The sequence below is a fragment of the Pteropus alecto genome, unplaced genomic scaffold (genome assembly GCF_000325575.1).
Source record: "Pteropus alecto unplaced genomic scaffold, ASM32557v1 scaffold7, whole genome shotgun sequence".
Taxonomy (NCBI): domain Eukaryota; kingdom Metazoa; phylum Chordata; class Mammalia; order Chiroptera; family Pteropodidae; genus Pteropus; species Pteropus alecto.
The window spans coordinates 45,715,271-45,741,681 of NW_006494614.1; the positions used below are offsets into that span (position 1 = coordinate 45,715,271).

Sequence of the window (26,411 nt, forward strand, 5' to 3'; positions counted from 1 at the left end):
CATGAAAAAAATGCAGCTCAGAGGAGCCAAACCAAGGTGTATTGGGGCATCGCTCTTTAGGGAAGGTCAAGCTCAGGGTTTGGGGGTCTCTCAGGTTGTGCTATACTACTACAGTGATTTACCTTAGGGGTCCTTGTGTCCCATCTCCCTGCAGAGTCAAGGGGCGGGGCTTCCTGTGACCTGGCTATTGGGGTGTCTAAGACATGGCACACCATGGATGCTGGGTAAACAAATAAATTTGGCAATGCTGAGGGGACAGGCAATTCACAGGCCCCTTGATTACCCATCACATCTTAAGGGGACATAGCATGATGTCACCTGGCCCTCCCTAGCCTAAGGTCATTGCTCCATTCTGTGAAGTTCATTCCATGGCACTAACCACGAGAGGCAGAGTACAGGAAATCTTATGATAGCAGCTACTCACTCTACAGTTTACAAAGGATTTCACATCTAGCAGTATAATGTAGTAGTTAGGGGCACAGATTATGTAGTCAAATCATCCTGGGTTCAGATTCCAACTCTACTACTTACTAGCTGAGGGACTGTGAGAGTTTTGTTTGGCTTCTGAACCAATGAGATAATAACGTAATGAACTAATAACGTAATAACGTAATGAAAACAGCACCTGCCACATAGTAAGCTCTCAGCAAGCTTTAGCTCTTCTTTTTCATCATCTTGTTATCTAATCCTAATGGTAGAAGAAAGGTCAGGCACTATTACTCCATCTCACAGATGGAGAAACTGAAGCCCAAAAGATTTCACAGCACATCAAAGGTCAGGGGCTCTCTCTCTGCACTTGGATGGAAGGACAGGGCAGCAAGAGGGGTTATGAGTATAGAGCTCGGCAGGGGCAAAAGAAGTTGAGGAAAGAGGAGTTGGGGATATGCTGGTGACCTCTCAAATTTGTTAGGGACCAACCCTGCCCCGCCCCTACATCAGTTGCTGACTTTATAGAAACTTGAGTTTGGGATCTCTAGTGGTCTTGGGCAGGGCTAGACAGCGAGGGGAACTGGAGCCTGGGAAAGGGTAGGGAGGATTAGCACACTAGAATCCTCCTCTCCAAAAGCGAACCGCTTGAGTCAATTTTGGCACTACCAAGTACTGCCTCCAGAGGGCACCCCTCTCCTGAGACAGCCAGGTGGAGCGGTACTTCACCAAGTTGTGGGGGAAGTCAGGAAAGTGTGTGTGTGTTGGGGGGTGGGGGGTAGGCAGTGTTCAAAGTGGGAGATGAAACAATGGGGAATGGCAAGAGATGAACCTTCTTGGCCTGACTGAATAGTCTGAGTCTTCAAGGTGGGAATGGGATGCTGGGTATAGTGCTTGAAGACTGAGGGGTCAATGTGTGGTGGGGTGTGGAGCGTCTATTAATCCAAGTCTCTAGACATAATTTCTCTTACTCCACTCCTCTCCCAATCTCCCACAGAGTTTTTTGATGAAAAGGGAAATGAGGTGGATTTGAACTTTGGAGGACTTCGGGGCCGAGGGGTCAGGAAACAGGATCCCCCAATCGAACGAGACCTCTACCTGTCCCTGGAGGACTTATATTTCGGCTGCACCAAGAAAATCAAGATCTCCCGCAGGGTGAGTACTTGGTTTGCTTCTGCTGGGAGCCACCACCTGTCCCTTCCAACCATATTAGTCACCCGTCCTTGACTCTAATTAGAGACCTCAGGTATAGTCTCTGATGGAATCATGCAATCTTAGATTCGGAGACCTAGAACTGCAGAATTCTAGAATCTGAAGTTTGGAAGCAACAACTGGGGTCATTAGCCCGGTTCCTTCCTAGTGCAGGAATTTCCTCTGCAACCTTTCTAACTGGGCAGGATCTTTTCCTTCTCAATTTAGCCACATCCCTTTGGGAAGTGGGAAGGCTCTAAATTCTCCAGTGAATTCTGCCCTCTGGGAGTTACCAGATGACACCTCCGGGACTTCACCAGGGTGTATGCCCCAGGAGTAAGAAGAGGCAGTGTGGAAATGGAAGGTGGCTGGGAGACAGCCCCTGAGGGGACTGGTTGAGGAAGACTCTCAGTCCCACGGCCCAGTCTTATGCTAGCACATGAACAAACCCCCCCTCAAACCTTTGCCCTGCAGAGGAGATGCCAACCGTGGTCATACTTTCCACAGATGGCACACATCTGGGCATGTGACTGGGGAATGGATGGGTGACATAATAGGAAAATGCTTCAGGTGAGGCTCAGTTGTGTTGACCTTCGTGTCTTCCTCCCTTCTGGATTAAGAGACCTGCCAGAGCCTCTGGGATGGGAGAGAAGAGCTGAGTACATGTTCACTGTGCGTTTGTTTGTGGCCAGGGCCACGTGATTTCTAGGGCTGGAGTTGTGAGCTTGATGCACTGATGGTGAACGCTCAGCATCTTAGGCTCCAGCACCCAAACTTGTCCTGCTTTCCTGGAATCCTAAGTTCTCGGTTCTGGTGGGATGGAGCGGGAGTGGTCAGGGAAGTGGTCAGTACTCCCCACTGCTAGGGGATTGAGCCCAAGGACAGATCCCTTGGTGCTTCTTCATGCTGGGAAATCCTCTGCAAGCCTCCCGCATCTCCTACCCGCCACCCTGCTGCAGGTGATGAACGAGGATGGGTACTCCTCTACCATTAAGGACAAGATCCTCACAATTGATGTGAAGCCTGGTTGGAGGCAGGGCACACGGATCACCTTTGAGAAGGAAGGGGACCAGGTGAGAGGGAGGGAAGCTGAATAATGTCAGTCCTAGGATCAGTTACCCGGGGTCATGTGGTGGGAAGACGGAGAGGAAGGAGGCAATGCTTTTTCCTGCCCCTGTGAGCCCTAGTCTGGCAGGGAGACCAGTCTGCAGAGTGGATGAGATGATTCCTAATGTCCCTTCCAAGGGACAGAGTCTCACGTCGCCTCTGTGAGTGGGCAGCCCAGGTGTTCTCCCCATTTTGCAGAGTGGGGAACCGAGGCCTAGAGAGGGGATGGCCTTGCCCAAGGCAAGAGCACAAGAGCTGGATGGAGAATCCAATCTTAACTCCAGGACATGATTTTCTTCAGTGTTTCTCTAAGTGAAGTCCAACCATAGGATCTACTCAGAAACCACTTATTAATAATTTTAAATACTTATTTAAATAAAAATATAAAATTATTGTCCAAGGCAGTGATGGTGTCCTCAGAGCTGAGGGAAATTAATTTCTCTGCCGATAATTCTTGCTTCTTTTCCCACACAGAAAACATCTATTTCAAACAAAACAAAACAAAACCCTTCAAGACCCAGCTCCAATGCTGCCCCTTAGAGCAGCCTTCCCTGACCTCTGAGCTCCTGCCTCTGGATTCCCTTTATCGCAGTCTTGAGGATTCACTGTGTGTCTGTTCACCCTTCTAGCCTGGGAGCTCCTTGGGGGATGGGGCCAGTCTGATTCTTCTGTCCTAGTGCCCACAAGAGACCTCAGCAGTGTTTTGGTGATTTGGTGAAGCTTGGCAGGACAGAGACTTTGCAGAATACCCAGCTCAGTGTTCTACCCACCATCTAAGGAAGTCTCAGTCCCCCTCCAGCTGAGAACTTCTATTTGGGCATGTTCAGTAGAGGAGAAGTACTGGGTTGGGCGGTGGAGTGCAGGATTCATCTGGGTAGTCTTCTCAGAGGAGGGGCTATGGAGTCAAATGGAAAAGGCCTTTCCAGAAAACCTGGTCTGATCTCATTGTTCAAATGAAGACATGGAGACCAGTCAAGGCAGGAACTTGGTTGATGTCACACAGCCAATTAGCCTTTGTCACCCCTTGGCCTCCCTTGCCCAGGGCCCTAACATTATCCCAGCCGACATCATCTTCATCGTAAAGGAGAAGCTACACCCTCACTTCCGCAGGGAGAACGACAACCTCTTTTATGTGAAGCCCATCCCCTTGGGCAAGGTGAGTGGCCAAAATGGAAGAGCAGGGAGTGAGCAGAGTAGAGTGAGCCCCGCCCTCCCCCACTCCCGTCCTCCTGCCCTTCCCCCCCTGCCTCCGCCCACCCCATGGGAGGCCCTAAGGCAAGCAGCATCTCACTCTCCACTCACCCCAGTGCATGGCACAGGCCTTCAGAATGTGATGAGTGCCACAAAGATTCTCTCTTCTCCCTGAGTATGAGTGGCCCCTCCACACCCTCATAATCTAAGCAAGAAACTGGGCACCAGCCTAGACTTTGACTCTCCTCCCCGACCCCACCTGCAGTTGGTCACTAAATCCTGTCAATTCCACCTTCAAATCTCTCTTCACTCGGTCCACTTCTGTTCATCCCAGCCATCCATGTTCGAGCATTTGGACTTGTGCAGCTGCCTCCTCAGTGGTCCTCCTGCTTCTCTGCTCCTCTCCTCCAGGCTCTTGTCGACAGGGGCCTTTCCATACACTCATCTGCCCATGCCACACTCCTGTATAAAACATCTTTGCATGGCATTCGAGGCCCTCTGTAATCTGGACCCTGCTGATTTCATCCCCTGCCCTCCAGTCACTGCACCACTTGGAACTCCTGTCCATTTGGTACATTTCACACTTCCGTTCTCTTTTTTATGCTGGGTCCTCTGCCTAGAGTGCTGTCTACCAACCTTGTCTAACTGTTAAGCTCCCCTCAACCTTTAAGGCCTTCATCAACTACTACCAGCATTGTATAGCCAGCCCTCCCGTCCCACCTCGGAACAGCTTGGGGGCCTTTCCTTGGCTCTCCTTTACTTCCCTCTATCAGAACACATGTCAATGTCAGTCTTACCCACCAGATCGTGAACTCCTGAGGGCAGGTAATTGCCTGGCTCACTCACCTGTTAGTCCTTGACCATCCTTTTGTCTCCTGAGGCCCAGCTTAGGGCCTGGCACTGAAGAGGATCATAAAATGCCTTCTAAACAGAATGGCCATGGGGACCTTCCCCACTCCCGCCTTTGGCCTTAATGTCTCCTAGGCTCTGACCTGCTGCACCGTGGAGGTGAAGACCCTAGATGACCGGCTTCTCAACATCCCCATCAATGACATCGTCCAGTGAGTCTATCTGCTTGGGACCTAATAGGCAGAAGGGCTGGCCTGGGCCTTAGAGGGTGTATCAGACAGGTTGGCCTAGTACAGTTGTGCAGGTTGTATCGCACCCAGCACAAGGGGGCGAGAGAGGACTGAAATCCAGTCCCCACTCTGCCTGAGCTGTGGATTGCATCCACCTGGCAAATGTAGTGCCATTTTCTAACTTGCACGAAGCCACCGTAGAGGCTAGAGGTCCCCAATGTTGGGCAGTTCTTATTGCCTTCATCTCCCATCCTCCAAAACCTCTCATTAGAGTTCTGAGTTGATTCCACTCACCCCTTTACCAAGAAAGGCCCTCTGCATGGGAAGCTTTGCTCAGCAGCCCAGCACTCCCCACCCGAACCCAGGGTCTGCTCACTTACCTTCCCTCCTCGCCCTGTTTCCCATATCTAAAAGGAGATTTCTGGAGTCCTCCACCAGAGATCAGTGTCAATGGGTTTTCAGGGAGCAAGCTGCCGGTAGTAAGCAAGTCTACTCTCTCCTCCCACCCAGTTCTGGCTGAGAAAAGCCATCCATGGTAGAAGTTGTAGTGAATGCTCTGTGCCTGAGGTGATGTGAGCAGGGTGGCATGGGATCTGTCGAGGTGCTGCTCTGGGGTGCCCTCTAAGCTCCCTTTTCTTATCCTCTCCTGTTTCAGTCCCAAGTATTTCAAGAAGGTGCCAGGTGAGGGGATGCCGTTGCCTGAGGACCCCACCAAGAAGGGGGACCTCTTCATCTTCTTTGACATCCAGTTCCCCACTCACCTCACACCCCAGAAGAAGCAGATGCTGCGCCAGGCTCTGCTGACATAAGTGGTGGGCTCGGGGCTGGGGTTGGGGGAGGAGAAGGCTAGCTGGGCCTTACTGCACTCCTGCCTCGGGTGTTCAGGGGAACCAGCTCGCTGCACAGACGTGACATGTGGACGGCACAGGACTTTTAAACCGACACAATAAAGATTTATTTCCTATCCTCCAGCTACACCCAGGAGAGTGTGTGTTGGAAGAGGAGCTTCATATAGCCCTTCTTGTGGAGCAGAGGGAAACCAAGGACTTGGGTCCCTGTCCTGGCTTTGTGGGCATGGCTAGGTCCCTAAGGGTTCAGAGACTCTGTACCTCGCACCTGGATAGTGTGGGCAGCACTGTGTAGACTGAGGGTCCCCAGCTCTGCTGATTCTCATGACACACGATCTCTAGAAAGGGGCAGTCTCTACAGTATGATATGGTCACATTGTACTCAGGAAAACTGAAATACAAAACACTTGTCTCAGGTCACACAGGGCCCAGTGGCTAAGCTATCATCAGAACCATAGACCCACCCTGCTTAGAAAGGCAGCACAAAGGACACAAGTGCTGGAAATGGCTTTGGTTTCTGCCTAGCCAGCTTCAGCTCCCTTGTCTGTGTGGTGGGTATTGGGCTGTCCCTAAGTAGTGTGGTCTGGGAAGCAGACCCAAGTTCTGCTCCCAGCCTTGCCACTGAGCCCTTGGATGTTACTGCCTGTCTTGTTGGTAAAACAGAGTTCATAACCCCCCTCGTGCTGCTTGTGAGGACTGAGTCATTGGTGTGAAAGTGCTTGGTGAACTGGCTTAGATTTCAAGGTTACGGCATCGCTACTGATGTGACCTGCTGGAGTCCCAGCATCCAGGCCCAGCTGAGCCTGTACAGAATGCACCTGCCTCCCCAGTCTACTTTCCATCAGTCAACATCATGGTGTACACCTCTTCTGTGCCAAGAGAGACTCCTGAGTCTGGATTTGGGATAGGATAGGTCCAATCTTATGACAGAATAGGTAGCTACTTTTGTTAAGACTTCAGAGGTGCCAGAAAGTCTCCATGTTACCCACGTGCTTAGATTCCACCATTTAAACTACCATAATAGCCTAAGGAATTTTTCATCAATGGGAGCTCAGTCATACTAGTCAGGCATTTGTAATCCAACAGAGAATGCAGTACTATCAGCAGTAACAGCAGCCTGAGATGTAGTATCTGGACTAGGGGCCTAGGGAGCACCTCTGTAGTCATTAAGGAGGGGGGCCTTGGAGTGTGCTACTTACCAGCTGTGTGCCCTCAGGCAAATCCCTTCACCTGATTTGTAGAGTACAACCCCTATCTTGCAGGCCTTGTGCAAAATGGGTGAGTAAAGCTGTGTCCTCTGAGACTGGACCTAGGTGGCGATGGGTGGTGGTAGCTACCGTTTTGAGCAGCAACTGGGTGAGGGAGTATGGGGCCTGCGTTGTGAAACTCAGCACTCTAGGTTCCCCCTGGGCCAGCAGGAAGCCTGCCCCTCTTTCTCATGGTGAGAATCTTAAGACTTTTATGAAATTTCTATTACCGCAGTGATCTTCAGGGCTACCTTGTCAGGCAAAGCAGGGCTTATCATATGCCCACTTTATAGTCATTAAGGACAGAACAGTTACTAAGGCTAGTTAGGGTGTCCAGAGATCCCTAGCACCTTTCCCAGCTCGCTGTTCCAGGATCGTGCCCAGAACTAGGAAATCTGGTGGACTCATGTTCATCCCAGTGTTTGGGACACAGGATGGCAAATGAATCGGCTACCATGCCTAGAGCAACAAATTGCCCCTGTTTCCTCTGGTGCAAAATAATAAATAGCCTGCCTCACAGGATTAATGTGGAATTAAGGCACATATGGCACAGTAACTGGGTCTTCCATTTACATCGACTCCCTGCAGCCCAGCAGAGAACAGCCTGGAAGAGCTGCCTGCCACTTTCACTCTGGCTTGACTCATGGTGGAGGCTATATGTCAGCTCAACTTGTCAGAAACTGGGCCCTCTTTGTTTCTCCAAGAACACGTCTAATATTCTGGACCCCTTGCCCAGGCACTGAAGGGCCTAGTCTCCAGCTCTGACCAATGGGGAAGGAGCAGTGGCATCGGCTGCTTTAGGATGTAAGAGAGGGAGGTTATGTTCTCAGCCCCACTGCCCAACAGGATTCCCAAAGGACCCCAACACTAGTCCCTGGGAGAAGTACATGGTAGAGTCGGGGAGAGGGAGGTCCAGTCCCTGATCAGATGCTGACATCCTGTGTCCTTGCTTGTATGACCTGTCTCAGCCCCCAGCTTCTTTAGACATCTATAAAATGGGCCTGGATTAATTCTAAGGGCCTAGCCCTGAACAAGGTATCTCAGGATTCTGGGACCTCAGAGTCCCCAACCTCTTGAAACAGAAGTTGGGGACCTGCCTTCCTGTCTGAGGATAGGTGGTAGGAAAAGGGTCAGCGAGGCTGACACACCTGTACAGCCTAAATCTTGGCTTGTCACCACCTCCCTGGGATCACTAGCCCTGGGAGAGGGCGAGACTATACCTGTAAAGTACCCTTAGGCCAAGGTCAGATGTTTGCCCTGCAGCTTACCCTCCCAGGGGAGCAACATTACCTAAGGCTGGGACTCTGGAGAATGGAAGGCAGCCAGATTTGCCCTCAGTAGGTCTCGAACTTTGGGGAGAGGTAGGTTTCTCATTTGTAAAATAAAATAAGCCCACAGCATCTAAGATTCCCAAGTTCCTCTCAATCTTCCAAGAAGCATAGGTGATGCAGGGCCGACAGGAACACTCTCATTTTGCAGATAAACTGGCCTGGGGCCGGCTCGGGGGTTGGAAAGGCAGGTGGAGTACCAGGCACTGTGTGAGTAAAAGCCCAAGTGGCCTGGTGAGAACAAAGCCATTGTTGTGACTCTGGGATGTTCCTTTACTTGTCACCTTAGCCTTGGGCCTGGTTTGGAAAGAGAAATGGACTAGATGACCTCCATGGGTCCCAGAGTGGACAATGGAGGTGGAGAAGGTGGGTCATAAGCCCCTTTCTAAGTCAGGTGGCTCTTCCTCTGCCCACCAGGTAGTAAAAGGGCCCATTAGACTAAGAACTCTAGTAACAGCTATGAGAGAGGGAGGAGACACCACGGTTGAGCTTGTTTTATGGGTAACGTACCAGTTGGACTGGGTTTGGGGACAAGATGAAGAATTGGGCTGAACTTTTCAAGGGACTGAAGGCATGTGATCCTGGTTGGTGACAGGCCACAGAGTCAACTGGGGTCAACTCCACCAGGACTGAGAGGCAATGGGGACATGAGGTATGGAGGAGGGATGAGGATGTGGGGAGAAGGGAGGGGGTGGGAATGCGAGTGGAAAGAAGCGGGTAGGGAGAGAAAATGAGGAAAAGGGAAGCAGGGCCTGGCTCTAGCCAAAGCCAAGCCAGAGGAGGCAGCAGGGGAGGCTCAAAAGGGAGCCTCCCGGGAAGTGCAGGCAGCCGTGAGGGCCCGTTTCAGTTGCTCATAGGTGACAAACATCACCACGTTCCAGGAACCCAACCGGAGGAAGGACGGCATGAACCTAGAAGAGAGAAAACACAGGTCACAGGGGGCACCTCCACCTCCTGCTTACCCTGCTGGGCCCTGGCATCCAATCTAACCCACTTGCTCTGTCCCAAAGGAGGCTAGGAGGGCCCAGGGACCACAGCCTCACAGCTATGTGGCTGTGAGCAAGAATCCCCTGTGAGTCTCCATTTTAACACCCATAGAGTAGGTAGCACCTTGCGGGGAGGAAGGAGTTAAGAGCATGAGAGAATGCTGGTGAAATACTAGGACCATGATTAGAAATAGTTTGACACTTGATTTTTACTCAGTTCCGGTGGTCCTCTCCCACCTGTGTGATAGGAGGCCTGGAATTGGGTGGGGTGGATCAGAGGCTCACCCTTTGTAGAAGGCTCGGGGACCCTCCTTCTGGAGCATGGTGAGGGCACAATGGCCAGCGCTGCTGTACTGGCTAGGGGCAGAGTTCATATATCTCGTCTTGACCACGTCGACAGGGGAGGCAATGATGGTGGTGCAGAAGCCTGCCCCGAAGGCAGAAGTGAAGTGGCAAGGAAGGTCATCTGCCAAGGAGGAAGAGCAGGTTAGAGAGGTCAGGACTCCTCATGCCATCACTCCAGAAGCAGAGAGATTAAGTCACTGGGATCTTGTGATTTTAGAGAGACAGAGACTCCAGCTGGGACCTCTCCTGAGGTTAGAGAGACAGAGACTCCAGCTGGGACCTCTCCTGAGGACCTAAGAGTCATTTTGCCCACTTCGCCTCAGTGTGCAAAGTGGAAGCTTCATCCCAGTTGGAAAGTGAGAGAGAGAAACTCACTCCACAAACGGAGGGGAAACAGGATGAAAAGACATGGTCTTCAGGCAACCAGATTCCCACCCCCAATCCTGGGCTGGGGTCAGGGCAAGACCCAGCACCATTTACCCTCACTCACCCGTCATGAGGTTGGCCTTCAGGAGGGCATCCTTGATGAGGTCGTAGGTCACCAGCTCAGCACAGTTGACAATAGCATTACGAGCAATATTGGGAGCAGTCCCTACAGAAGGAAGGGGTGCCTATGTGAGACCAGGAAATAGGGGAGGTGGAAGGGGAAGAAGAAACACCTGGTACACACCTTTCCAGAGTCCCCGGAACCCTTCCTTTCGGGCAATGGTCTTGTAGGCATCAACAGTGCTTTGGTATCTCTGGCTACCTCCAGCCCGGGCCTGAGCCTGGAACCGAACCTTCACCACATCCGTGGGCTGGGCCACAGCAACAGCCAAGGCACCTGTGGTGCTACCTGCCAGGAGACGGCTCCCGATGCCAGCATCTGTGAGAGAACCATGAGGGTCTGGCCAGTTGAGCTTCCACTCATTTTCTGCCTCTCCTCACCAAATACACCATGTGACTGTAATCTCTTGCCTTTTGGGAAGAGGATCCAGACCAGCTCTTGCTCTAAGACTCTTCGCATCAAACAAAATTTTACTCTGTCTACTACTTGCTAGGCACTGGGACACAGCAAGGAGTAGGACAAAATGAGACTTAGCGCTTCTTACATTAGGTATTTTCATTTACTTCACTTAACCTGCTCAACAGCCCTAAGAAATCAGAATCATTTCCATTTGACGAATGTAAAAACCAAGTGGCTTTCCCAAGGGCTGGGACACATAAGACTTGGGTTCTCATCCTAGATCCACTTCCTGACACGTGATCTTGGGAAAAGTCAACCTTTTGATCCGGGTTCTGAGTTTCCACATATGTAAAATAGAGGGTGGGTGTGGCATGCTGAGGAAATAAAATGGAAGAGTGCTGGCCTTGGAAGTTAAGTCCTCGGTGTATTTTCTGGCTTCCCACTGTTGGCCTTGGCCAAGTCCTTTCTGGCAAGCCTCAATCTCATCTGTAACTGGTGGGTGATACCACCTACTCTTCCGTTGGCCAAGTCCTTTCTGGCAAGCCTCAATCTCCTCATCTGTAACTGGTGGGTGATACCACCTACTCTTAAGGTGGTTGTACGGACTGTCATGCGAGGATGCCCTGCTCAGAGCCAGGCACAGCCCAAGTGCTCAGGAATCGTTAGGAGAATCAGGGCCCTTCCAGTTTTCCATTCCTCTGATCCTCCTAGGGATCTTGGGGCCTAAAGGAGCTATGCAGTGAAATTAACTAAGAGCAACTGTCACTGAGAAGAAAAGGCCAAGAAGCCTATGGCCTATCTCCACACTCACGCTCAGAGCCCTTGGTGTAGAACTGCTTGACTGAGTCATAGAGGCCGATGCGAACAGAAGCGAAGCTCATCTGGCGCTGTAAGCCGGCGACCAAGCCATTGTAGAGGCTGCGGGGACCCTCGGTGCGCACCATGGTCAAGATGGTGCCCAGCACACCGCGGTACTTGACACTGGCTGCAGCCTGCATTGGCCCCTGCCTTTCTCCTTGGATCTGGAAGACCGAGACAGGCATAGGGATAAACTTGTTGCCCTCCCTATCTTCCATCAGCCCTGTGCTCCAAAGTTTACAGTCCCAAACACCCCATAGGCCTTCAAGGAGTTTGCATCTTGGGGAGGGAGCAGAAGTGACAACACTAGGATCCCCAGGCTTCATCCCCTCACCTGTAGCCGGACTTTAGCAGTATCCAGGGGAAAGGTGATGAGATCTGCAATGCAGGCAGCTGTGCCAGCCCCCAGGAACTTCACAGTGGCAGTAGGGGGCACATCTGTGGCCTTGAACCCAACCATGATGCTGATTTCCTGCTACCTCCCAGGAGATGGAGAAAAATTGGAAAAGGGGGCACCTTCAATCAGCAACAAGACGAAATAGAGGAACTCTGCCGGAAGCTGAGCCAAGAGAGAAATCCCATCATCAGCAGTAGTCCCAGGCCCTCCCTGCTCACTACCCTCACTGCTACCTTCCCTGCCAGTACCACCTCTCTAAGCAAGGACCAAAGCAACCCCATGGGGGAAAACAGGAGTTCCAGAGGTACTCAGATAGGGGCTGGAGAAGCAAGTCCTGTTGAAAGAGTCCATATTTTGTGAAGAGCTCCCCACCCTTTCACTATAGGGGCAGTATGGATCACAGCTATCCTAGTGCTACCTCAAAAAAAGACCCTGGCCCAGCCCTGTCTGCTGGGTGTACAGATTTAAAAAAAAATTCCTGCTTCTGCGGATCTGTCTAGAAGCCAGACCAACACCTGATAGGTACAAACCTATAGGTCTACGCCCCGGATTTCTTAAGCGGGAGAGGTTCCTATGGGTCTAGAATTGCCTAAGTCTGTGAGAACAGGAATAGACAAGCCCAGTTCAGTTCTTGCCCAGCTGCCAACCCGCGTGGGCTCTCTACAATCATTCTTTCAACAAGCCTGCTTTGCAGGGTCCTGGTTCACTGAGGTGCAAGAGACAATATCTACCCTGGGAGGTGGGGGTCTTATTGTCTGGCACAGGGAGTGGGCAGGTGATTCAAGCTGCACTGGGGCTTGCAGGACATACTCTCAAAGTGCAGAGGATGGAACAACTAACTTCATCAGGAGAGAGGTAAGGAAGAGTAGGCAATCAGAAAAGACTTAGAAAAGGTAACATTCAGCTGGACTTTGGTAGACACTGGGCAATTCTTGGGGTTGAGAGCAGTGCCTAGGTGATTGACTTTCCTTCCCTGGCCTATTGTGTGATTCAGGGAAAACTGTCTCCTCTGGCCAGTTTCTCTCCTTGAACATAGGGGGGGCCCATATCTTCACCACAAGAGAGGCGGGGGTGGGGAGATGCAGGTCAGTGATATGAAAAGCGACACAGGAAACCAAAAGCTCCATTTTGTTCTGAGTTGGAACAACACCCTCCCCTCCCCCGCTGCCTCAGGAGGAAGTGAGCCCAGCACCCCAGTGGGGGAGGACTATCTGCTTCTCTCTCCCCTGAGCTCATTTCTTTGATTTCATTGGAACAGCTGCTCTGAGATCAGCCTGATTGGCTGCCCATGTCACTGGGGACAGGAGGAAAGAGCTGGGAAGAGTTGGCAGGCAGAGGCAGAATATAGTGGGAGTCAGTTGTGAACGCCAAGACTGATGGAAACAAACAGCTCACCCAGCTTCTTACCCCAGGTGGCTGGGGCAAACAGAGATATCCAGAGCCTACTCACTACTCAGTTACATCAGGAGCTTCTATAGGGCAGGGCCTGGGCTTATTCATGTCTCCCTGGAGCCTAACCCACAGGAGGCTCAGTGAAGACTGGCACTCAAGCAGCAGAATGGGTTGAAGGTGCTCCAGACTCCCCAGTTTCCCTGCTCTGACATCTCCATCCTCCAGGAGGTACTGCACACCTCTCCCCAACCCACTGCCTGGGGTACTCTGTTAGCTCACTTACTACTCAGAGCAGTTCTGTGAGGTGGCTGCCCTTACTTCCATGTTACAGATGACGGACCTTAGTAAGAGCCACGTCTACAGGCTCCAAAGCTTATGCTATTTGCTTTGTCCTGGTGCCCATTTCATTCGTTTCCTGCTGTTTTCTCAGCCCCAGGCACAGGCAGGGCCTTTCATGAGGAAATCCCACAGCCAAGTTCTCTCATGCCAGTATGACAGCTCAGAGAAAGCTTAAAATGGCGCCCCTTCTCTGGGTCTCAGAGACATGGGCCAGTTATGTCCTGACCTTGAGCTGAGTTGCAGGGTGTTGTGAATACCAGAGAAGAGTAAGACCCAGCCTCTGCCCACCTCAAAGACAAGAACATAGAGGCTCAGTTGCCATTTTAAATGTTGCCTTGAGTTTGCGACAAGTCAGGTCCTTCAGAGGCGTGCGTATGGGGGCAAAGTTCTCCTGTGCTAAAGATCCTATTAAGAAGAGTAAGCAAAACTCAGGCCTAGAAAAAGTTAATCATATTTTACAATCCCCAGAAAATAACCAGTTTCAGTGTCCAAAAAGTACACTTGATTACTAATCTGTTTCAGGGGCAGTCGAAGCTGGAGTCAACAGTATGTAGTGACTATAGGTTTCTGCTCTAGCTCTGCTACTGATACTCTGGGTGACCCAGGACCAATCACTCTCCCGCCTGGGCCTCAATTTCCTCCTTTGTAAAATGGGGACCACCATCCTTGGCTTGCCAGGGTCAGCTTAAGGACCAGAATGAGACTAGGGATATATGAAAGTGCTCCGTGAACTCTGAACAGAGTGACTTCACTGGGGTGGTGGTGGTAGTTATTTCTGTTAATGTGCTGCTGCCCTCTCCACCCCATACACACCGCAGAGTTAGAAGGCAGTAGGAGACCCCTCCCTTAGACTGTACTCTTACCTGGCTTTGTAAGGTCTCACACTGAGGCCTCCAAGATCAAGCTTCTCTAAAGGCATCCCATTCTTCAAAGCTGCCAGTGGCTATTAGGGCCCGATCCTGTTGGTTTTCCATAGAAAATGGCTGGGAGACGAAAAACCTAAAGGTCATACTATGTGTCCTGTGGATAATGGCAAAGAAGGAAAGTTTAGAAAGGGAAATCCACCTTAAAAGACCACATCCCAGCAAGGAAAGGGGTGGATGGGCGAAAGTTTAAATTACAGCCAATTGAACAGGAGAAGTAAAGAACACAGCGAATAAGGAAAATGGTGAAAGAGAGACAAAGGACGGACAGAGAAGAAAAATACAAAATAGGTTGGGAGGACAAAAGGGAAATTAAAGAGAGGGAAGCGCGCGTCTCCGCGCGGCCGGGTAGCGGGGGCAGGGCTGGGACAGGCCGGGGCTCACCGGATCGCAGGGAGAACGCGAGAGTGCGGATGGTCTGTCCTCAGTCCGAGGGCGCGTGGAGGAAGCGCAGACAGGGATCTGTTCCAACACGCGGCCGACCAGGCTTGCAGTGGAGTCTGCGCAGGATGCCGCGCGACTTTGGTCCTGGGGGCGGGGCCTGCTGGGGAGGGGCGGGGCCTGCCAGGCTGCGAGAGAGGGAATTGACCCTCTAGCCACCGCCTTTCCGCCGGAACCGTCACGCCTAGGGTACTCTGCGCGCCTTCCAACACTGCCTTTTCTGTGCGGGCGGATCCCCGCGTCAATCCCTTGGGTCTCTCGCCCGCTCCACGAGGTCACACCTTCGCTCGCCTCACACTCTCTCCCCCCAGTCGGTTAACCTCATTGAGAGAAGTGCAAAACTGACGCCTGGAAAGAAGCAAAGGCTGCCCAAGGTCACACACGCCTCCGCCCGCACCCCTCCCTGTCATGGCTCTTTCTAACAGCCCAGATGCTCGGGAATAAGTGCACTCCTTTTCACGGGTCCACTTCGCGACCCCGGACTCTGCAAACCACCTGCCGGCCTCTGGAGCGAGCGCGGGCTCCCGCAGGGCGGGGCCTCCCAACCGGCCTCGCTGGCGATTGGTTAAAGACGCCGCGTTGTTAGAAAAAGAAACCAATCCTGGCTGCAGCAGCAGGTGGCCCGCCACCGCCAACGGCCATTGGGAGCAGCTGGGCTCTCTGCGTTGTCCCTCTGGCCACCCTCCTTGCCTTGGGGACCCCGAGTACTTCTGCCTGGGTGGGGCAAGGGCACCAACCGTGACGCAAGCGGGCCGGCGCCCAAGGAGAAGGCGAACAGGGCCTGGGCCTGGTGCGTGCCCAGTCCTAGTATGAGAAAGAGACTTAGGAGATGAACTGGACATGAGTCGCCCTTTGGCGGCTGGAGGTCTTGCGGGGGTGACACGTAAACAACCAGTAGGTGGGTCCTGTGGCCCGGACAAGCACATGCATTTGGGGAGTAGAAGGAGATAGGTCTCTGTTTACCTTTGGGCTCTCTGTTCCTACTTTTGTGTACCCTCTGTCCCTTGTCTTCCTCTGTTTACATCCTTGTCAGCCTCCCAGGATCGGGGGAAATGAACATTTAGTCAATGCAGTTACTATGTTCAGGTTCAGTGTGAACTCTTCACATAATCCTGTGAGGCTGATATTAACCTTTTTACAGATGGGGAAACAATCCCAAGGAGGTTAAATCCCCTGCCTAATATCACACGGGTAGGAAGTGGTGAGCCGTCACCTAAAACCTGGTCAATCAGGCTCCATGATTGTGTTTTCTGTATTGTCCACAAGTAGAAGGGATTGTCAGCCCAGGAGACAGACTATAGCTGGAATGGGAATGGATAATTATAAGATATGTGTATGAAAGACCGTCTAAACTTATATAAAAGTTTTATAAGAGTTTTTTTGAGCTGTTTTTTTAGGACATGCCCAGAAGCAAGATCTCACGAAATCCATTGGTGGTAGATTAAGGAGGTGAGAGAAAGGAAAATGGGGAAATCTGTAGGGTCAGATAAAAAGCAAGATGGAGAAATACATACTTATTTTACATTGGTGGGTATGGGATAGTTAGTAATTAACATTTACAGTACATAGAAATGATATGCAGGGAACAAGATCAGAATGAGGGCTTCTGTGGTCTACCCTGATGGTCTTGTGGTCTGGTGCCAGCAGTTGTTCCTTCAAGGGTCTGTAAAAGAAAATTTACTCTAACATTTCAATGGTATGTTATCCTACATGCATAAGAAAAATGATCAGGGCTCACTGAAGGTAAATATTGACCTTTGCTATTGGCCAAGGATATGACAAGTTGCTATGACCTGCCCAGTTAGGAATTTGTGATCAGACCATCCTGTGGGTTACTTTTGGTCACTGAGCTTGTCAGGTTTATTACATAGCCCCTTTTTCCTTCACACAGGTAAGAAAAACACACTGAGTACATGGCCCTGGTAGAAGCATAAGCAAAGTTGAAACTAAGTCAAGTCAAAAATCATTTCACGTCCACTGCTGGTCTTGCACTCACATGCAAAAGCCAGACTAGCATAAGATGGTAAAGCATACTAAAAAAGCTGTCCTCTGTGTGAATATCCAGTGTTGAAGCGCCTTCCTAGAATGAGTGAACAAAGTTAAGGACATGTAGAGAGTTTCCTACTGGAATGGCAAGCGTTTTCAAAGGCTTTCTTTTCTCCAAAGATTGTGTTTAGCAGTTTTCCTACAAACTTTCTTATTTAATTCAGAACTAAACAGATAAACAGCTCTGAACTAAATGAGAAACAGCTCAAGAGGAAACCAGTTGGCTTCTGTTGTGGCAACCCCAGAGTTGTTTTGTTGTTGAACACTTAGTTGCTTCCTCAATGACCATTTCAAATGATTCTGTACTTTCACTTGCTCTGAGCAGGAAGTTAAATCAGGTTCTCCTTTCTGATCAGAAGCACCACCAAGTTTTCTGTCTGCATGTTGACTAGAAGCATAGTCAGGGGGGACATATCCCCAGAAATCCCTGTAAGCCCATTTTGTCCCTTGATTATAATGCTTATGAACACCCATATTGACACAAGCAAATTATCCTTGTAGTTCTGTTTTACCAAATAGAAAGGTTTCTCTCATCCCATCATTCAACATCTAAACTAATCCGAAGTAGAGATTACTTCAGTACTATGACTCCAAAACATTATTATGCTCAGTAATAACCCTGAAACATATCTGACTGTTTTTTTGAAATTTTGTACCTTTGGACAGTACAAGAAATGAGGATCTGATTTCTGGGCAGTGACTTCTGTTTAACTGGTCTAATATTCTGGGGAGTACTATTACTGGTGGAGCGAATTCATTAGTGAGAGGAGCAAAGGAAATAAACATGTAATTTTTGTTTAGAACTCTGCTGCAAGTTGCAGGGTTCAAATCAAGTAGGCTTTCATAGTGTAAGAGGTTCGGAAGGAAACCAGAATTGGGTTGTTCTGGCTATGCAGCTCTGTGACTATATCGTTATTAAAACGCAGAAGCAGTATTGTGTTTCTCAGAGTAAGTGCCTGATCAAAATATCTCTGCACTTCTTGTTCACCAGTGTTTTGAAGCTTTTCTAGTTCTGTAAGGAAGCTGTGCAAGGGACTTAAAGTGAGAGTTTGCCAACTTTTGGTGAAAGATTTCCCAACATTAAAAAGGCAAGAGCTGAATCAAATAGGAAAACAATGTGCTTTGTGTATCCTGCAGACACACCCAAATTGCTTATACTGGCTATCAGCTGGATCCTATATTTTTCAATATCGGAGCTGACAAAGTTTCTTGTTCAGGACTCATACTTTCCTTGCCATCCTGTGATAGGAGTATCTTTTGTGGATCAAAAGTAATTTTAAATGTTTACCAATGAAACATTCCACCATGGTGAATGAAGTTGATCCACATTATTGCTGTCTTTTCTCATGGACAAAGCCCAATCAGCAATACACAGAAACACCATTCTTAACCAGGGAGAAGGCTATCTCGGGAACATTTGCAAGCTCTGCATCATTAGCATACTCAATTAAAATAAATACAAAGTTTCAGAATAATCACCTAGTTATCTTGCATTCAGTTCATTACAAAACTCTTGAGAATAAAACTCTCATTAGATATTGATATAGTCAAATAAATTTTTTGTTATATAAACGATGTACCACATTGTAATCTAATGATATAGAGTCTTGAGGACCTGGATCAGTGATCTTATCTACAGTATATTTCTCAGGAAAAATGCATATCTTTATGCCATTTTTGTGATCTGACCAGCCTATACCACCCACCATGCCTCTATGGCAGTTCCACTGGCTTTATTGGTAGATGATGTGACCATTCTTCAAATTTCAAAAAGAACAAATTTGATGATCTACATTGATTTATAATAGCAATGTATTGCTATCTTTTTATGCCGAGAAGACTTAGACAGTCAGCCTTAGTAAAATTGGGCAATGAAGCATAAATTTTCTCATGGTTTATAATGTCCTAATCTCAGAATAATACGAAAATGGTGTTATCTTCAGGCCCTTTACCATAATATCCAATAAATGGTCAGGGACAGCAACAAAATAATCTTGACTGTAATAGTTCCTTAAAGTATTTGCGTTCATCTTTTTTGATATGTTTAAGTTACATTTCTGTGTCATATCTGATTGTGTATATGTGGAAGACAACCTGCTTTGCATATTTTCTCTGTGAATTTCCAAGACACTGTCACATGTTGGCAGTTAGCTTGTTCCACGGATCGCTGTGCCTGTTGTGGAACTCCATGTCTGGTGTGAGGCCCTTGGGACAGTTGGGGGAATCCTGCTGGTGACCTCACACCGTATACTTTAGAATGCCTAGGCTGCTCCATGGTGAGGGCTCCAGACAGCTCAGCATGGCAAAGAACAGAGAACAGCATCAGGGTGCACCAGAGGACCCAAGTTTCTTCTTTAATTATATTTTAAGAAGAAAAAAGCTTTTAAAATTATCTTTCTTATAAATAACTGTCAAGGCCCACTGATCTACTCTCATATGTGACCATTCCTCAAATTTCAGTTAAAAGATTGGAGAATGCCTTTATTTTGCTTCTCTCCATTTCAAAATTTTTGCCTGTATGACTCTTTTATTTCTAGATTTCTTGTATCCTATCTAGAGTGACCTATCCCACCAGTACCCCTTATTCTGTGCTCTTCTGTTTTCTCTAGGACCTTGCTTCTGCAATCTTTTGTCCTCCTCTTCAATCTTTCTCATCTTCAATCTTTCCTTTCTTCATATGTGTGTATGTATGTGTGCAAATTAAAAGGAGCTCACAGCACTTTCCTACTTCTTTTACAATGGTTATTTTTCCTCTTTTCTTTCCCTGCCAAGCTTTCCAAACAATTGGCTGTCCTCTGACTTTTCAGCTTCTGGCACAACTCTTACATATTTGATGAGTGAATAAATGAATAATCTCACATTTGTCTCCTCATTATCTTTACAACAGCCACACAGGCCGCCTTTCTGTTCTTTGAACACTCCACGCTTATTCCCATATGGCCTGTGGACTGCTTGTTCTCTTTTTCTGGAACATTCTTCCTCAGATCTTTGCCTGGCCAACTCCTCTTGTCATCCCTACACACACACACACACACACGCACACACACACACACACATTGCACATATCAAGTCAAAAGTAAGAAAATTTGAAATATGAATTTATTTGAAATCCAAACTAGACACTAAATATATATATTTTTGCTTTTGTTTGGACTTTCCAGTTTATATATGTAGATGATCTCAAATTATAATTTAAACTTAAGAAAGTGCTGAGATGAGAAGTGAGTAGATATTCACTTTTTCCCAGGGTACAGAGGAGTCACAATCAAGTCAAAAGTAAGAAAATTTGAAATATGAATTTATTTGAAATCCAAACTAGACACTAAATATATATATTTTTGCTTTTGTTTGGACTTTCCAGTTTATATATGTAGATGATCTCAAATTATAATTTAAACTTAAGAAAGTGCTGAGATGAGAAGTGAGTAGATATTCACTTTTTCCCAGGGTACAGAGGAGTCAGAGCAGAGAAAGAGGGGTGACGGTGCTGAACATTCTTGCCAGGTAGGAATTATTCCCACTTCTCTGGTAGAAAACTGAGGTGCAAGGATTCCTGGTGGTTGGGCTGCTAGTAAGGTGGTGCGGGGCGAGGTTTCAACCTAGTTCTGTCATCAGAGCCACACAGCTGCTAAGAAGCAGAAAAAGACAAGCATTCTGCGTCCCCATTATCAACCTGAAAAATGTCTAGTCTTAAATTTAGAAGGAGGTCATCTGGTTTAACTCTTTTACAGATAGAGGAGCTAAAGCCCTAAAAGGCAGAGCAACCAGCCTGCGGAGAGAGAGCCCAAAGCAGTGTGGGCGTGTGGGGCCAGATCTGGCCTGAAGTGAGAAAGGGAAATTCTGTCCAAGAAGGAAAAGGAAGAAAAGTGCCTGTTCTCATTCCAACACCCAAGGTGTGAATTCCTTTATTGAGTCATAATAATTTTCCAAAATTCTGAGTCCTGATACTTTAGGCTCTCAGCCTGGCATTTACCTCTTTTTTCCAAAGCCCCGCACTGTTCAAGGTGCCTCGCAGTCCAGCCAGGAGGAGAGGGCTGCATGGGAGTAGGGCTCCCACACAGCTGCACGTCATCCTCTGTCATTCCTGGTCCTGGAGCTCCTGATTCCTTTGGTCGCACCTCTAGACAACTATCTTTGAAAAACTTCTTCCCTGGCAATTCCTCACTGTCCAGACAAAAATCTTTCCCATGGCCTTGTCCTTATATTTACATTTGTACAGAGATTTTATAAAGCGCTTTCCCTTCCAGCTTCTCACTTGATCCTCATGCTACCTCTGGTGAGGTAGCCGCGTTGGGATTATTACTCCCATTTTACAGGAAAGGAGACTGAGGCTGTCCTCTGGATTCTCAGTGTCATGAGGGACTATTTATGAGTCAACCTCACACTGGCCCAGCAGTGCTCCCCCTCAAATTTTCTAGAATCCAAATGGATTCTACACAGCAGACTTATTACACATATGGCCGATGATCCATAGTTAATCAAAGGCAGTAGCCACAGCTCTGTGTTGCTTTGACTGTGTCCCTCTAGACTCCTTAGCTGATTTCCAAGTTATGAGCCACTCCTGTCTCATGCTCGCAGTCTTTCCTGTTCATAATTCATCGTCTAATCAGATTTTTCAGGGGACATAGTTTGCAAACTTCCATTTTATCCAAATGGCTCTGTTTTATTTTGTCTTGCCTAAATGTTAGGCATCCAACCTAATGGGTTTCAAAAATTAATATAATTTCTTTTCCATCTTGTCAGTGCAAAACAAAAGTGTTCTCAAGACAACGCACTGAAGACCAGAATCTTTCCTCCTCTTCTACTTCTGTTTCTTGAGTCAGCAGCAAGTAAACAGTTCTGTAAACATGTGTGGGTCTGTGTTCCTGTATGCATAGACTCACTAATTTATTCCATTCTTAACTGGTTTTGTTCCAGTTAAGTCTCAAGTGGCCTGTCCTATTCAAAACGGAGATTCCCGTAGCATCTGGACTTTCATCAAGGCTCGTTTCAGCTGTTCGTAGGTTATGAACATCATCACATTCCAGGCTCCCAACCGCAAAAAGGAAGGTGTAAAGCTGATGAGAAAACAACCAAAACATCAAACGCGGTGGACTAAGTTCCTGAAGAGATCTACTGTGCTCTCTCCATCACAGTGTTAGTGCGAACGGGCCCAGACTTCTGTCAGTCATGAGCATTTTCTAATATTGGTTCAGTCTTTTTCTTCTTTGCTGAAGGAATTTAGGCAGAAGTTGGAGTCAGGAAAGGAAAGAAAACTAACATTTTGAGCCAGGTTATTATATCAGGCAGTTATTCCCACTGTTTATAAGGTAGCTATGGTTGCTTCCAGTTGTCTTTTTCAGAAACTGAGACCCAGGGTGATTAAGCAGCTTTACTAAAACCTCCTGACGCCATTCTGCTGCTGGGTGTTTGTGGGCTCATTTATGTCCTGAGCAGTCACCTCTGAGGTGGCGCCTGCCAGGCACCGCAGGGCGGAGACAGTGTAACACCAATTTTATTTAATCTCCAGAGAGCCTGCCTGTCCTGTGATAGTGCAGCCAGGAGAGAGTCCCCGCATCAGCTGTGCTTCACAGACTGAGGGAGGAGCCTGCAATCTAGCCCCTGCCCTTCTCTTCAGCCAGTCTCTGCTAATCCCCTCCTGGTCCTCTCTGCTCCTGCCAGACCCCTACTTCCATACCTTTGCCCATGTTGCTCCTTCTGCTTAGATTGTCACCAGCTCTCCTCACCTGGCTGGTTGCTTTTGGCTCTGTAGGAACCAGCTTGGGCACCATAACCTCACACCAAGGCCCCTTCTGAACCCTCAGCCTAGGTTCATCACAGGGAGTATAGATAGCACTGGGGCAATGAATGTGAACTTGAGTTGGACCTTGGTTTAAATCCTAGCTCTACCAGTTTCTAGTTTCATGCCCTTGGATAAGTTACTTAATCTCTCTGAGTCTGTTTCTTTACCTGTAAAAAGAGAAAAACAACAGTATTTACCTCATAGAGTTGTCATGAGGATTAAATGAGTTAATGTACAGTATACAGCACAGAGCCTGGTATCAGTAAATGCTCAATAGATGTCACCCACTTAGAGCTGTTCCTTGAGAGAAGCATAGCACAGGGCCTAACACCCATGAGAAGCTCAGTAAATGTTTGCCAAGTGAAAGAATAAACTCAGACAATTGGCTATAGCTGAAGATCATAATAATAGAGGCTCTTATGAAAAGAATAGTCTGCCAGTGGAAACACAGTTTTATGATGTCATTCCCAGGGTTGAGAACCTGTTTGCTTGCTGGGTCCAGTCTGACACGGGAGCCAGAAAACTGTCATCAGTGGTGAGAGGTGAGAGGGCCAGGCAAAGAGCTTAGCAGTAGGATGAACAACACGTTGTTGGGTTGCGTGTGATAATCTGGGTTCGAGCTGTGGCTCTGCCCTTTTAACTTCGTGAACTTGGGACAAGTTACTTGATGCTTATGAGTCTCTTCCTCAGTAAATGTGGAGAACACTGTACAGTTCAGGAGGTTGTTAAGATAATATATGTAAAGTACTTAGCACAAGGCCTAATAGTGACTTAGTGATCATGATTGTTAATAAACTATGTATTGAGTGCTAGGGATTCTGGGAGATGAAACATGTGTGTTTATCATTTGTCCCCAATTAAACTGTGAGCTCCTTGAGCATAAGGGTAGTATTTATTATCTCACCGTACCCTGGGTGGAGCTCCTGGTAAGTACTGACAAGATAGATCTGAGCCGTTCTCCTTGGCTTTGAGGAGCTTGCACTCCAGCATAGCAGATAATTTAAACTTACAAATATTTATAACACAAAGTAGAAGGTAGTAAATACCACACAAATGGTATCAAGGAAGTATTGCTGAAGCTCACAGGGATACTTGAGGGTTTTGAGGAGAAGAGGTGGCATTTGCACTAGTTTTGAAGGATGGCCAAGATTTAGGGCATGTAAATGGTACGGGAAAGGCGTTCCATGAAGAGGGAATGGTAAATGCCAAGACACAGAAGCAAGGAAATGTGATGCACATTGGGCACTTCAGCTGCCATTGGTGGTGACCCCTGGTTGTGGCAGTGGGCTAGGGAAAAGTCTCATGATTACCAACCACTTTTCCCTCTTTCTTCCTGGTCCAGTAAGTTTGGGGACAACACTTTGACCAACGCTTAGACTCCTTTTTCTTAGATAAGGCTCCCCTGACTTTCCAAATTAGATTTAGTTTGCTCTTTTCCATTTTTTAACTTCCATAGTTCTTTATCCTCTCCTTTGTGGCAATTACATCTGTTTTATTTACCACTGCATCCCCAGATGGACCCTTGGTAGGCACATTATACATAGAAGGAAGAGAAGAAGGAAGGAAGGAACGAAGGTAGGAAGGAAGGAAGGAAGGAGAGAAGGAAGGTAGGAAGGAAGGAAGGAAGGAAGGAAGGAAGGGACAGAGAGAAGCCCAAGTTTTCTAGGAGGAAGTGTGGAAGCAGGAGAGGGAGGCTCACCCTTTATAGAAGGCTGTGGACCCCTCCTGGGCCACCATCTTGAGCATACAGTCCAGGGGGCTGCGGTACTGGCCTGGGGGCGAGTTCATATACCGGGTCTTCACCACATCCACTGGGGAGGCCACAACCGTGGCACAGAAGCCAGCTCCAAAGGCAGAGACAAAGTGGCAGGGGAAGTTGTCTGTAGCAGGGAAGGGGAGAGCAAATATCAGGCTGTGAGATGGGGAGTACACTTGTTTTCTGTTCCATGTGTGTTTATCATTTGTCCCCAATTAAACTGTGAACTCTTTGAGCATGAGGGTAGTATTTTCCATCTCTCTCACTGTGCCCTGGGTGGAGCTCTTGATAAGTACTAGCAAGATAGAACTGAGCCTTCTCAGTTGGAAGGTCATCGGCCTAGCCACCTTGTCTGAGGAAACTGAAGTCAAGAAGGTGACCCTTGCTTAAAAATACATGGCAAGAAATGGTGCTGGGCTGAAACTCAGGTCCCTGGCTCCCCCGTCTAGGGTTTTTTCCTACTTGTCACAATGATTTACTGGGTGCTGCTCCTCTCTTTGCTTGTTCTAAAGCCTGGTTGCCTCTGGGTGGTGCCCACTATGTGGAGTTCCAGGTTCCCTCTCTGCTGTGGGAGGGCTGTCTGCCTGGAGCGCCGGGCCTCACCGGTGAGCAGGTGATGGTCTAGCAGCTTCTCCTTGATGATATCGTAGGTCACCATCTCAGCACAGTTGACAATGGCATTCCTTGTGATGTTGGGCAAAGTTCCTGTTGGAAAGCAGAGAGAGGGCTGATCAACAGGGAGTAGGAGAAGTAGACCCCCCGACTGCAAGGCCCCAGGTCCCAGTTTGGGGGGCATAGTGCTCCATTTCAGCAGTCTCAGAGGAGCCCACCTCAGCTGAGTAGATTACACATTTTCTAATGTTAACTCTCAGATTTTCTGTGTCCTCCTTAGAGACAGAAAACAGGACCACTTGTGTGTGTTTGGGCGAAATTTTGGAGAATAATCTGCAATATCGAAATTTAAGTATACCTCCGTGACACTTGGTTAGAGCTAGAAAAAGAAGTCTTTCTTTGGAAGAGGGAGGCTGGGCTGTTGGAACAGTGACAGAATGCAGTGGTGGCAGGGCCTGAGGAGGGCATCAAGGCCAACCCCCTGGTTTCACAGATAAGAGCCAGGCTCCAGGAGGACACAGTGCAGGTGACTGCAGGGTCAGGGCTGTGACCCATATGTCCTGCCCTTAACCTTCACTGGGAAACTGTTCCTTTTGCGAGGATTCATGTGACCCTGGGCTTCATGTGAGAGAGACTCCGGCATTTGTCCAGGTTGCCAGCATTTAGTCAAGTAGGTTACCCTAAAGCTTTGCTTCCAAGAAAGCTCCCTTCTCATAGCATCTCCCCACATGCCCCACTCCTTACAGCTGCCTTCTGTTTCCTCTCCCTGCCCTGCAGTCACCTCTCTTACATCTTTGCTTAGAAGGCCCTTCCCTCCCATCTCCACACATCAAAAGCCTGCTGAGCCTTTGAGGCCTAGCTTGAGCATCATCTTTCTTCAGAGTCGCATGGTTTCTCCTGCCTTGGATCCGATCCTCTGCATGAACCTAGCACATCCTGCCCCATGGTGTGGCTGTTCCTTGACACGTCTCATCACCTCTATGTGTCTGTGAGAGCTGTGAGGGTGTGGAAGGTGTCTTCTATTCATTTCTATCTGTCTCCCAGACACCTACACATGGTGAAGGGTTGGTAAATTGAACTGACTTTGGGGCGCTGAGATGTTTTTGGTTAGGATGCTCTTTCAGAATTACTGGAATACACTATGCTGGTAGTTCCCTATTGCTCGGTTCTC

At 48.5% G+C, this 26,411-nt stretch overlaps 3 protein-coding genes and 1 pseudogene across 3 annotated transcripts in view; 1 reads left to right on the top strand and 3 right to left on the bottom strand.

The window, feature by feature from the left end:
- DNAJB13 (DnaJ heat shock protein family (Hsp40) member B13) overlaps positions 1–8,764 on the top strand; it is a 15,515-nt gene extending 6,751 nt beyond the window's left edge. The window contains exons 4-8 of the mRNA XM_006926606.2: positions 1,424–1,581; positions 2,577–2,690; positions 3,767–3,880; positions 4,900–4,976; positions 5,650–8,764. Of these exons, the coding sequence (XP_006926668.1) occupies positions 1,424–1,581; positions 2,577–2,690; positions 3,767–3,880; positions 4,900–4,976; positions 5,650–5,803 (617 nt within the window). The 3' untranslated portion in view covers positions 5,804–8,764. The remainder of the gene's footprint in view (positions 1–1,423; positions 1,582–2,576; positions 2,691–3,766; positions 3,881–4,899; positions 4,977–5,649) is intronic.
- A 132-nt stretch (positions 8,765–8,896) lies between these two features.
- UCP2 (uncoupling protein 2) lies at positions 8,897–15,135 on the bottom strand. Its single transcript, XM_006926607.3, has 8 exons — positions 14,988–15,135; positions 14,544–14,700; positions 11,887–12,111; positions 11,506–11,716; positions 10,419–10,613; positions 10,239–10,340; positions 9,689–9,869; positions 8,897–9,328 (listed from the first exon to the last, which is right to left on the bottom strand). Exons 3-8 carry the CDS (start codon positions 12,010–12,012, stop codon positions 9,214–9,216), a joined length of 930 nt encoding a protein of 309 aa, XP_006926669.1. The 5' UTR covers positions 12,013–12,111; positions 14,544–14,700; positions 14,988–15,135; the 3' UTR covers positions 8,897–9,213.
- A 474-nt stretch (positions 15,136–15,609) lies between these two features.
- LOC102881786 lies at positions 15,610–21,162 on the bottom strand (annotated as a pseudogene).
- UCP3 (uncoupling protein 3) overlaps positions 20,454–26,411 on the bottom strand; it is a 9,573-nt gene continuing 3,615 nt past the window's right edge. The window contains exons 5-7 of the mRNA XM_025042932.1: positions 25,232–25,333; positions 24,572–24,752; positions 20,454–22,147 (exon numbers count right to left, since the gene is read on the bottom strand). Coding sequence (XP_024898700.1) covers positions 22,033–22,147; positions 24,572–24,752; positions 25,232–25,333 — 398 coding nt within the window. The 3' untranslated portion in view covers positions 20,454–22,032. The remainder of the gene's footprint in view (positions 22,148–24,571; positions 24,753–25,231; positions 25,334–26,411) is intronic.